The 12,795-nt window shown below is 44.2% G+C and overlaps 1 protein-coding gene across 3 annotated transcripts; it reads left to right on the forward strand.

Moving 5' to 3' along the window:
* Positions 1 to 3,535: 3,535 nt before the first annotated feature.
* Positions 3,536 to 12,468, forward strand: LOC117407295 (interferon regulatory factor 4-like). 3 transcript variants are annotated; one of them, XM_034012358.3, is made up of 9 exons: positions 3,536 to 3,716; positions 5,660 to 5,833; positions 7,240 to 7,429; positions 7,811 to 7,905; positions 8,193 to 8,286; positions 8,800 to 8,916; positions 9,213 to 9,599; positions 10,476 to 10,594; positions 11,052 to 12,468. In XM_034012358.3, exons 2-9 carry the CDS (start codon positions 5,660 to 5,662, stop codon positions 11,184 to 11,186), a joined length of 1,311 nt encoding a protein of 436 aa, XP_033868249.2. In that variant the 5' UTR covers positions 3,536 to 3,716; the 3' UTR covers positions 11,187 to 12,468. The 3 variants fall into 3 exon arrangements, with proteins under 3 accessions (XP_033868249.2, XP_033868071.2, XP_033868166.2); XM_034012180.3 differs by lacking the exon at positions 3,536 to 3,716 and adding an exon at positions 4,797 to 4,886; XM_034012275.3 differs by lacking the exon at positions 3,536 to 3,716 and adding an exon at positions 5,111 to 5,489.
* Positions 12,469 to 12,795: the final 327 nt, after the last annotated feature.

The raw sequence follows: 12,795 nt of genomic DNA on the forward strand, positions 1-12,795 counted from the left end.
TTGGCAAAGACAGCTCCTTCGGGGTGAAAAAGAAAAAGCATAGTTGAAAGCAGCTGGAATAACTGCAGTGTTCATATATCGTCTACACCCCATCCCCCCTCGCACATTTCTGTGCTCAAAGAGATTCTCAATGCATCTGTCTGGGAAGCAGGATGCCTGTCAGTCAGTCACCTTTCTCCCCTCTCCACACGGAGCCCTGTAACTCCCCCACACAAAGAGCTGATCAGATACCCCTTCTCCTGGGGTATCTGATCTATGGGCTGAGAAGCTAATTGAAAAGCATTGGCAGGAGATGTCGTTACTAATCTGCCAATTCCTGGATTCTGAACTGAAGCTCTTTCTCAGACAAGAACGATTTTTTTTTTTTTTTTACCTAGACACTTTCACACAGTAATCCGAATGAAACCAAGAGAGCTGTTCTCTTTCAGCCCTCATTATTTCAGGAATAATACCTAAACCCATCTCTGCAGAGGACAGACTGTTTATAGAAAGCAAAAAATAAATAAAAACAAGACTGGTATTGAGGAAGACGAGGCACCCAGGTACAAACTCAATGAAAACTTCATTAACACCTAATTCTGAGTGCTGGAGTAACAGTGACCTTCACCTTGCAGATGCTGCCTGCCTGGGGCACTTGACTGCCACCATGGTCAGCTATCTAGGATATAATAAACTGGACATGGTCATCATCATTATACCTGCTTTATATTTCCTCCATGTGCTCTTAAATTGCCACTCATCACCCTTCGCCATGCACAGCACTGTATTCTTCGATTCGACCAAAGGACGTGTTGTATTGTTTGCTTCCCTCTGGTGTTTATCCAGTGCTACTGCATCTATGTACTTCAGTGATTTCCAATTGCAAGTTCCAATTGTGTTTTCTATGTGAATGGTGTTCTGTTCCAAAGAGCTCTTAATCTTAAAAGCGTATGGGTTTAGGTAAATAGGCTGGTCATTTTAAATTGCAGTCTCAATGCAATACACTAACGTGCAAAAGCGCTGCTCCCTCAGTCCAGCGGGAAGGAAATACAGCACCTCATTTACATGGACAGTATGAGACCTGCTTTTAGAGTTCCGATCAGTTGAGTTTAGAACTGTACTTCTCCATGGCAACGACCTTTATAGCCTTTGGGAACTTTACTTAGTATAATAAACACGACGCTTTAGCTGGAATCCTGCAATACCTGTCCGTGGAAGTGGCTGGTGGATCTGTGCCAGTGCAGTTGGTTTTCATCATTTATTGTGTCACAAAGCCTTGAATAAGGGTCATTCTGTAATTATTGCACTTATAATAGATCTCTATGGCTGGGATTTGTTCATTCACAAAATGATTTTAAAAGAGAACACAAATCGAATTTTTGTAATAGTGACTTTCTTGCGCCCAGTTCAGGTAGTCCGTGTGGAAGGCTGCAGTACTGTCATTGAACACTAGATGGCGTTTCACTGTGAGCTCATTTATTTATTGCAACACTCCAGCATGTCTGAAGGTGTCTGCGCTTCAAGTCACCTTCCTGGTCAAATAGTGTGCCGTACTGGGAGGAAATAAGACACTGATTAAGAAGTTGTCGTTGATAGTATTATTAGAAACTAAAATGTCCTACACCCAAAACAAACAAAACAAAAACCCAAGACATTTAAATTAAAAGTTCTCGTAATTCTTATGAGTTCATTGTAATTGGCGTAGCAAAATGAAGTTAATAAGGATTTGTAGTAAAAGACCTTGCCCCTGGTTTCTAAAATAGCTTGGGGACAATCCGGATCCCTTTAACCCACGCTGCGTTATTTACGTCTTGTTTTAAAACATGAATGGAGCAAAAACAAGACAGTGTTCAGAAACAGGCGCACTGACTGCGCAGGGAGATTCCAGCGCTGGTAACGTTTTCAGTGTGTTGGCACGTGTCCTATACTCCTATACCTTGCAGGAGGTGCAGTGAATGCTTTACAGCAGAGCAGGCCTTGGAGTTGATAAGGAGCAGTGCGGTCGTGAAGATCATTGAGAAGTATTTACACTTTAATTTTCACTGCCTGCTGCACAGGCTGGAGCTGGGACCAGCGTGTAGCAGCAAGCTAAAAACTAACATGCTAGTGAAAGCGTGGTAAAAATAGTAGTGAAGTACAGGGAATCCATTTATGAGCAAGCTGTGCAACATTGCAGTGGATAGATCAACAACAGAGCTACAAGGCTGACTCATTTCCAGTGAAACACACTCATTTCGTGAATGTTTTGGTGTCCGTTTTGAGGAAGTAGCATTTATAAAAAGACAGGAATTTACAAATCTTTTTTTTTTTTTTTTTTTATCTCACTCGTAGCTTTTGGTTTGTCAAACCCTGCTCTTGTGGCTCTGAGGCGATGCAGGGGAAGCCCAGGGGTAATGAGGCCTCACCCCAAGCTGAAGGAAGGAAACTTCTGGGCGGTGGGGAGGAAACTTGTCACTGAGCTCCCCCCCCCCAATGGAAAAAGCGATTGAGATGAAATTACTGTTTTCTGTAAACTGTGTCACTCACGAAGGGGATGCCCTCCTCTGAAGAATGGAAAAGATAGATGATGCGTGCCATTGCACCTGTCACACTTCCCTGACCCAACACACAGCCCTTGCATGCTGCTGCTTGTGTGTCATACCTTAGAATTCATGACTGTTTGAAGCGAGGAAGGAAAGCTTACATGGTAGCAAACTAACAAAACAAAACCAAAACACATTTGTGAATGGGGTTCATGATGAGCTGGTGAGCTAGTAGTCAGCGGTGTGTTATAAGTGTATGCACATCCCTGCGGCTTTGTGTTTCAGACTCAAACCACGGTTAATGCCCACATCAGTATGTTTAAAAGCTGTATCCAGGAGGGAAACTTGACCCGGGAGGACAGAACTGTGCCCCAGGCAAACCAATTGCGGATGGCACGCCACCAAGGTACACAAAGCCATTACTCCACCATGACCTCAATGGACTGGTAATCCAGCAAAACCCCAGGCAAACAGGCTCTACTGTAAGTGCTGTGCGTTGACATGGCAACCATGTTTATATGTGGAAAGTCAACAGGATTTAAAAGAAGAGCTCAGCCAGGCAGTGGAGTGTCGCAGTGGGCTATTCCAGCAGCCTTTCACCTCATGGTTTTGAATCCAGCGCAGCCCAGAAGCAAGCTTGTTGGTCTGAATGAAGGAAATGAGTCTAAATCCTAAAAGCACCTCCATTGGCAGTTCCTGCTTGAGTGAGGCCTGCGAGTGGTGAGGGGGGTGAGCTCCGGACCTGACTATAGCCAGTGCCACTGTCATTTTTATAAAGGCTTCTACACCAGTCAAATGGTTTGTACATTAACACATGCAATGAAGCTACTGTATTTACTAGACAGACGTGACTGCGAGGACTGGAATGATTTTTCTCACTTGGTGAAGACGAAGGAGAAGGAGTTAAAGAGCACAATGCTTATTAGACATGTGCATGTGTAGGGTTTATCAAGTGTGGCTGTGATCGCCGGGGGGGTGGGGTGGGGGGGAGGGGTTCACTCTGTGCTTCTCAGAAACACTTCCTGTGTCTCACTCAGGAATTCCCCAGCTTCTAGACTCTGCCCTGGACAGCTCCTCTTACTACAACTACGACTGAGGCTGAAACCCCATTCTGAAGTGGCATGAGTCCCTCTGGTCAAGGTTACAACAGCGTTGATGGTGGGAACCCTTAGGAACCGGCTTATGAGCTGAAAATAAAATAAATAAGCAGTAACGGTATGTGCTATTTTTGTTAGCCTAGCCTGTGAGGTGCTTGTGTTGCAATGGTGTGGGATGTTTTAGGGGTAACTATTTCATTATACAGTATGTAAGTTAAGGATTAATGGAATGATATTAAACGGGCAGGGACAGGGGGCTTCCCATTCCGCTGGAGCTGCTATTGTGCTGCTGTTGGCCCTTAGTGTGCAGAGCCACTGCTGCATTCTCACTGAGGATCATTAGGTAAGGATCAGCTTTCCACCAACAGTGGCAGCCATGTGCTCCTCCTCTGTATTCTGAATAATGAAATCTCTGGAGAGTGGCTCAGTAGTATGGGGTCGCTGGACTGGTTTACTGGAGGGAGAGCGGGATCAGAAGCTAGCACTGTAATCAGGAGACCTCGCTGTAGGGTTCAAATGACACTGCGCTTGTCAGTTCATTTCTGTTGAATGAGCTACACAGTACATTACAGGTAAACACAGCTACGGCTCATGTGAAAGGGACTTGCTGAATTGAAATCGTCTCCAGTAGCGTTTCACTACTGTGCCAGTCATGGTGTAGTTGAAGGTGAGGTTTTGGATGTGAATTTCAAGCCTGTCTGTATCTCTGGTCATGGTCACCCTTGTGCTGATGAAAGATGCAATGTTTTCACAGTTTCAGCAGTTTATAGTTCCCTCTGTTCTGTGCTGGTGGAACAGTGGGAAGTCCTATGCTGGCTTAATACCACTTTAAATATAATAAGCCTCTGGCAGGTTGGATGCAACATCCATAAAGTAAACGTCTTCTAATTCATATCATTAAGTAACAATGCCTGTCCTTGTCAGACAAGAAGGGGAGTTTCCAGGCATGTAGGAGTTTTTTTCCTGTTAAAATTGTTCATATGATTAGTAACTTGTAGCTCTTTCGTAATCAAAACTGACAGAGAAACCACAGTAAATCAAAGCAGATCTTTAGGTATGCATTCTCAGGAATCCCTATTGCCCAAAGGTTACTTCCCTCCCAAATGCATGTGTAATACAGAAATTCAAATGCAGTATTTTTAAATGCAAATTAGGAGCCTGCTACACGTGGCTGAGGCAGGAAGGAGACAAAACCAGAATTAAAGATGAATATCAGACTTAGATTTTAACAAGACTTGGTACGGGCATTTTTTTAGGATTGGTTGAGCGAATGACATCTGTCTATCAGGTATACTTTATTTTTTTAATCCTTTCAAATATGTTTCTTATTTCAAAACGTGCACATCTGGCACTGGACAAACAGGTAAAAAAGGTGCATTTCTATTTGAATCTAAACCAACCCTACAGTTGTGAATAGGCTCAACTGAAACCTGGCTTCTCAGCTCGATCAAACCTTGCTGTAAGACCAGGAAATCATTTAAACAGCGCGCCTCCTTGCCAGCGGGACACAGATCATAAAGAGCATCATTATAAATGTAATATTGCACACCTCTTTCACCATCACGATCTAAAATCCCAATTAGGTGCTTGGGAAATTCGATTACTGTAATAACAGTGGGGCAGAGAAATACGCCATGCTCTAGTCTGAAACCGACGGGAAACCGAAAGTTTGAAACTATTATACTTCTGAACTGTTTTACTTTCGATTCAAAACGTATTTCACTTTGGAGCTTGTAAAACATAAACCGTTTTGGAGGGGCTCTTTTTGAGAAAGCAATGCGAAGTTTGATGTGGATATAACAAATCCAACAGCGATTGATGTGCATCACTTTTTTTTTCTTCTAGGCTATATCAACAGGTTCATTTTAACTGAAGCTTTTGCGGCAGTGAGGTATTTTAAGCAAGGCTGGCTGTGGACAGCATGTTGTGTGTCATTTACTTTCAACGTTACTTTTTTTCATTTTTCAGTTGTTATAAATCTTTGTTTCAGCGGGGGGTTGTGTTTTTTATGTATTTTTTTGTATTGTTGTAATAATTATTATTATTTTATTTTTTTTCGAGATGGGAGATCGTTGCAGGAACATGCGGTTACGAGAGTGGCTGATTGCTCAGATAAACAGCGGCAATTATGCAGGGCTGAGTTGGGAGAACCCTGAAAAAACCATGTTTCGGATTCCTTGGAAACACGCAGCTAAACAAGACTACAACCGGGATGAGGACGCGGCTCTTTTTAAGGTATGTTTTTGTCTTCGTTTAACTGCAGTAATACATGAACGTTGATTATAAGGGCGGTTTTAATATTCTCCTTCAACAGTTCGGGTAAAACATACCCGTTGAATTCCACAAACTTCAGGATCGCTATTTGGTTGAATTCGGTTGCTGTGTGTCTCCTGCACACGTGGAGAACGTTCAATTTGATGTTCTTTCATTTCTTTGGGTGAAGGTCGTGTAAACAAATTAAATCCAATCAGAAATGTTAAAATACTGTAATACAGAGCCAGGGAGAGTCAGAGGCTGTAATAACATTTTTAATGTGGTATTTTCTTTTTTTCAAAACGAAATATTCATGGAATATGCTTTTAAATATAATATTACTGTTGGCTACATTCGCAGGTGGACTGCAACAGGTAGGATTGTAGGACCCAGGGGAATCCTGTCTGTTGCAGTCCACCTGCTACATATGTTTTTTTCTTCTTAAATAAATAGACAGTGCAATTACAAAAACTGCATTACTGACTCTCAAGGTTAAATAACTCAATGAAAAATAACTAAATAACTCCACGTGCTGATAATAAATATCTCTGGGAAAATAAGTCATTTCTAAGGTGGTAAAGTGAGCCAGGTTTAGCATATGTGTGTGTGTGTGTGTGTGTGTGTGTGTGTGTGTGTGTGTGTGTGTGTGTATATATATATATATATATATATATATATATATATATATATATATATATATATATCCAGTATAGACCAGTCCATACATTGCAACGCGCTACGCTACATTCACGGTTATAGAATTAAATCACCTAAACTTTCCGCTATTTAAAAGTCTCTTTCTCTCCTGGAGCACTCGCTGTTCTTCAGCAGTTACTGGTTTCAGCGTTCAACAGCAGCTTTTATGGCCCCATAAAGTCCTCCACGGCGTGATAGGCTGGGTTTGAAAATGACTGTACTGTCATTTTGCACTCTGACGCACCCTGGCTGCAGGTCACGCATGAAATTTAATTAATCAATCAATGAAACACATTGAAGTGCTGGAGCAGTTCAGAATACAGCAATGCAAACAACATTCTTATGCACATGAAATTAAACCTTTCAGTGAACAGAACCCCTTAAAACTGAAAGAAGCAGGAGGCTCGCTGAAAAGCAATGACTTTGCATGGTTCACATTGCAACATGCAACTTACATAGACTATTTACAGGTAGCTAAACGCTATAACCCAGTAGCAGTGTTTGCTATATAATGTTGTGCAGGACGCACTCAGCATGTATTCTGTTTGGAAGTGTCAGCGGTTCAGTGTATCGCCAGTTCTTCCCTTTAGAGGGAATGCACTCATGTTTTGTTTTACAAGTGCATGCTTGTTGTAGTGTGCTAAGCGTATATCTTGAAAGAGTGCTGCAGAGTTCCCCTGTTTGTGTGTCAGGCCTGGGCGGTGTACAAGGGCAAGTTCAGGGAAGGGAAGGACAAGGCTGACCCCTCTACCTGGAAGACACGACTTCGCTGTGCAATGAACAAGAGCACCGACTTCCAGGAGGTCCCTGAGCGAAGCCAGCTGGACATCTCGGAGCCGTACAAGGTGTACGAGATCATGGACGAGGGGGACAAGAAGACAGGTAGGACTGATCAAACAGCGCTTTGCACTGGGGGGGAAATAATACAGGCTCGTCTAAAATGACTCAGCCAGAGAAACGCAATTACATTATAGGGTTAAACATGTGCGGTAAGCAAAAGGCAAAAAACACTTTTCAATTTGTGTCATAGCATCCAGAAGAAACGTCACAGTATTAATGGGTCAGGAATAACAAGTAAAGTCCACATTTCTTCTGCTGTATGGAAATGTATGTATGGAGTGCCAGCTCACACCAGCAGCAGCTCCCCTAACTGTTACAGTGCTCCATCGTGGCTGTCATGATGCTCTGTGTCTCCGTGTGGGATGTACGGCACCAGCAGTCACTCACTGTTTCTGTCCTGTGTTGTTTTTCCCCGCTTTTCAGACCCACCGGACAGCCCAGTGCCCCCAGCCCAGCCGATCTATAGCAGCAGCCAGCAGCACACGCCCCAGAGAGGTCCTCATGCTCTGCAGTCTCAGGTAACAGGGTGCTCTTCATCACCAGTCCGACCCGCCTCCCCACCAGCCGTCACCCATTCATCTGTTCACACTTCCTCTGAAACCCTGAGGGGCTAGTGTCCAGTACAGAGCCGACTGACATGTGCCCGGTGGTATGGAATAAGAAACATTTGCATCTGTCCACCTTTCTTCTTCCTGTGAACAATCCACTGTCCCTCGATCCATCCACCCATCCACCCCCTTACACCTGCTATGTGCTTTTGGTATCTTTAAATGGTAACGTGTGTGTGTGTGCGTTCGTCCTACAGTTCCCCATGGAGGTTGATAGTGAATGGGAGAAGGTGACTGAGAAGCCCAGTATGCAGTACCAGGCTGCTGCCCCACTCAAACCTGGAGACAATAGTAGGTGATCCCAGCCTTATATGATAGACTTTGCCAGTAAAGGTGCAAGACTTTGGTCCTCTATACAAATCTGATAGCTAGTAATCCTACCCGTGATTGTGTGGTTTAGGTTTTGTGGGTCTCGCTGTTTCAGCCTCCTTCTGTGTGCCAGGAAGCAGAGAAAGGTTGGCTGTTACACTCTGTTAACAGCCTCTCTGTGCTGTGTGCTGGTGCAGCTGAGAAAGGGGAGTTCCTGTGCTCTCTTCCCACTGTTCCACTTCCTAAAGCTAAAATGAGCGGACCTGCCTTCAGTTGTTGTGCTCCCGTCTCTGCTGGCACTTCCTGTATTCAGTCTTTTACTTCCTTCTTTTGCTTTCGTGTGTCTGTGTCCTGCAGTATATCAATATCAGCCTCCTTCTGGCATACTGTGCTGGTGATTGGTGGCTTCCTGTTTTTCGACTGCTTGGTGCAATAGGAGTCTCTTGTATTGTGGAGTGCTTCTTATCTGCAGGCTTGGCTCCGTTCTCTCCACAGACAGACATGTGAAGGGAACGTTTTATACATGGACAACACCTGGAACCCAGGCACCTGGGAAAGCCCAGACCTTCCAGGCAGCACTGCGCCCCTACCCAACACAGCTCCAGATAACAGGTACGGATATAACTTTAGCATTCCCTGGAATTGGTTGCATTTATCCATAACATGTTTTAACCAGGAGTAAAGCTGTAGTGTTTGTTGAAGAATGCATTTCCCATAATCTCTACAGCAGTTCATATATGTATATTTTTTCATTTCTTCACATCAGATATGAGAATCGAACCACGTGTTAAACCATAGCTAAAAGTAGAAGTTATCCTGGGCAATGCTTGATTGAGTTTCTTACCTGGTTCAGTCTAGAGGATGGGGGATTTTAAAGAGCTCAGTGTTTCGCACGTTGCTTCCTGCAGATTTCCGCATGAACGTGTGCCTGTACTACCAGGGCACGCTGGTAGAGAACTTCACAAGCAGCACGATGGATGGCTGCCGGATCCTGCATGGCTCGGTGCCCGTGGAGAACGAGCACATCTACGGCCCGTCCAGCATGGAACAGCTCCGCTTCCCCTCTCCGGAGAGAGCCGGGGCTGACAAGCGGGTCGTCGAGGCCATGAGCCGCCTGCTGCCCCACCTGGAGAGGGGTGTCCTGCTGTGGGTGGCCCCAGACGGAGTCTTCCTCAAACGCCTCTGCCAGGGCCGGGTCTACTGGGCCGGGCCCCTCGCCCCGTTCTGTAACCAGCCCAACAAACTGGAGCGTGACAAGACCTGCAAACTGATGGACATGCAGCTCTTCCTTCAAGGTATCACAGTAGCACAGCGACTCACACAACCACAGCCAGGCCAGTTCATTTGCACACAGACAGGTCTGTTTTAATGATCTGAACGGAGGCAGATCCTTGTATTGCTGCTGACTTTTGTGTGGGGTTTTAAAAAAAAAACAGCAACCCAGGATGAATATAGAATTAGAGAGGAACGGTGTTTAAATGCATTTCCTTGATAAGATATAGAATGAAAGAAAGAAAGAAAGAAAGAAAGAAAGAAAGAAAGAAAGGAAGGTACCACAAAAACAAACTTAACCCAGCAGCCCTCGGCTCTACATTGCAGACCACACACCTCTCCCTGACTCTCCCTGGCTCTCTCTATCTTTCCCTGGCTCTCTCTATCTCTCCCTGGCTCTCCCTGGCTCTCTCTGACTCTCCCTGGCTCTCTGTATCTCTCCCTGGCTCTCTGTATCTTTCCCTGGCTCTCTGTATCTCTCCCTGGCTCTCTCTATCTCTCCCTGACTCTCTGTATCTTTCCCTGGCTCTCTGTATCTCTCCCTGGCTCTCTGTATCTTTCCCTGGCTCTCTGTATCTCTCCCTGGCTCTCTCTATCTCTCCCTGACTCTCTGTATCTCTCCCTGGCTCTCTGTATCTCTCCCTGGCTCTCTGTATCTTTCCCTGGCTCTCTGTATCTCTCCCTGGCTCTCTCTATCTCTCCCTGACTCTCTCTGACTCTCCCTGGCTCTCTGTATCTCTCCCTGGCTCTCTGTATCTTTCCCTGGCTCTCTGTATCTTTCCCTGGCTCTGTATCTTTCCCTGGATCTCTCTATCTCTCCCTGGCTCTCTCTATCTCTCCCTGGCTCTCTCTATCTCTCCCTGGCTCTCTCTGACTCTCCCTCTTGGCTGGTTCCTCAGAGCTGGAGCTGTACATGCGAGAAGGCTGTCCGTGTCCCCGCTTCCACATCGACCTGTGCTTCGGAGAGGAGTTCCCTGACCCGCCACAACACAAGTCCAAGAAACTCATCACTGCGCATGTGAGTTTCTCCGCCTCCCTGAATGGACATAATCAGTGATGCTGTGAGGCGCTAGCGAAGAGCAGGTCATTCAAATTGGACATCCCTTTCATGGGAAGTAATGAGTAATCAGAGATAATAACTGATAAGACAGCAGTCTAGATGAAGATAAACAACTTAACTAAACATGGACAATAAATGGTGGTGATATGCCCCATGTAACATTGCTTTGCACAGTTTAACTGTCTGAATGGGGAACCATCACAATTTAGTCTTTCTTTGCCCAATACCAACAGGAGACATTTAAAGGCAATAATCTAATACTGTGATGTCATATTTAAAGGCAATAACCTAATACTGTGATGTCATATTTAAAGGCAACGGTCTAATACTGTGATGTCATATTTAAAGGAAGAGAATCGCAGATTGAAGACGTTACTTCACGAGTTGCACTGTTTTGCTGGCTTTGTGTTTTTAGATCGAGCCCCTGTTTGCCAGAGAGCTGTACAGGGACGCCCAGCGGATTGGTCCGGGGACCCCGCACAGCCTCCAGGTACCCAAGACCAACACAGACGATGGGACCCACAGCATCACCAAGTATCTGGTGCAGTGAGTGATGGTACCATTCTCCTTGAGCACTGTTCTCATTGGACCAGATACTCGTTTCACTGACCTCCGATGACAGCTTCCGGTCTTCCACTGAGCCCTGAATAATGAGTGCTGTACTGAAGCAGCCTCAGTACTGAGTGAGCTTGCAGGGAGAGAGAGAGAGAAAGAGAGAGAGAGAGGAGAGCAGCAGCACAGGGTTCATCCAGCAGGCTTTCCACAATGGGATTCCAGTCAGTGGAAACTCAGCTAACTCATCTCAGTACAGCTGAAGACTCCAGCCTCCATCTCAACACTACATCACCTGAGCTCGGGACTGGTGAGAGTCTACCACGCTCTCGCAGACAGAACCCACCACCCAGAACTGGACACTGACTTCCTCTCTTCTGAGCAGTCTGCTGATGTGGAGATCAATGTTGTACATCAGTACTTTGAAACACTTTTACTTTTCATTGAATTATATTTTTTAAGGAAGGATCTAGATATTTTTGTATGTACAGTAGGGTACCCATAGAATATTCTCTAACTGGATATTCTGCACTCTAGATTGGCTGGTTACGTTTGGATTTCAGTTTATTTGAGTACTGTTCTTGTGCCGATTTGAAGTTTGGCTTTGCATTGTATTAATAGTAACTGCAGAAACTGCATGAGCAATAGATTTGGAGATGGTTTGAGAAACTGACAAATAATGACATTCTTACAAACCAACGTCTTAAGGCTTTTTATTTTTGTATTTGTATGACTATCCTGAAATGTGAAAAACCAATCTTTTTCTCTTTCCTGTGTTTATGTACTGATGAGTTTCCCGATCCCTGTGAAGAGGCTTCGTGATTTTGAGTATTATCGGGAATCTTGTGAATGAGTTGAACGCATTGCTTTGTGGGTAACCTTAATTAAAGGTGATTATTATAACTAAGTAATTAATATTTTATTTTACACAATAAGCTCCAGGACATGTAATTAGATATGAACTAAAATAACAGGGTGGTTATTTACACTCATTTATTGAATGATAAAAAAAAATTCAAAAGCTTGCATGTTGATGCAGAGTTCCTTAATAAGCAACTTATTCTCGTTCGGCTTTTTTTAAGCAATCGGAATTGCAGTGAGCTAAGGATCAGACAAGACATTTCTCTTTGCCAAGACCATACACTGAATCATTACATTTTTTTAAATGTATTTTTAAGCTGAAAAAAAAGTGAATCTTTGAATTTCTAATCACTGGTGGCTGTTGAATTTCATTTATTGTTTGTATCAGTTACTGTTCAGTAAAAGTTTTGATCGGTTGTGTTTCTGTGCGAATCATTGGAGTCTTGGGGTTATCTGGAAAGTTGTCCAGCTCTTCATAAGCATCGCTGAGATTAGCACAACACAGTGTATAATTGTCCGTCTTGACTGGAAATCAAGTGCAGTGATGTTTGCGTTTGGTTATTGTTGACAATTAAACAAAGCCATTGTAAAGAACATGCCTGCCCCACTGTGGTAGAAATCTGACCTTGCACTTCATTGAACTGAACAGCAGCTATTGAGGATGTGCCCTCTGGTGGTGGAATTGAGGTATTTCAGGATCTTGAAATTCTACAGGGAGACTTTCAGAGTAACCTCAATGAGGACAG

The sequence above is a fragment of the Acipenser ruthenus genome, chromosome 29 (assembly GCF_902713425.1).
Source record: "Acipenser ruthenus chromosome 29, fAciRut3.2 maternal haplotype, whole genome shotgun sequence".
NCBI lineage: Eukaryota > Metazoa > Chordata > Actinopteri > Acipenseriformes > Acipenseridae > Acipenser > Acipenser ruthenus.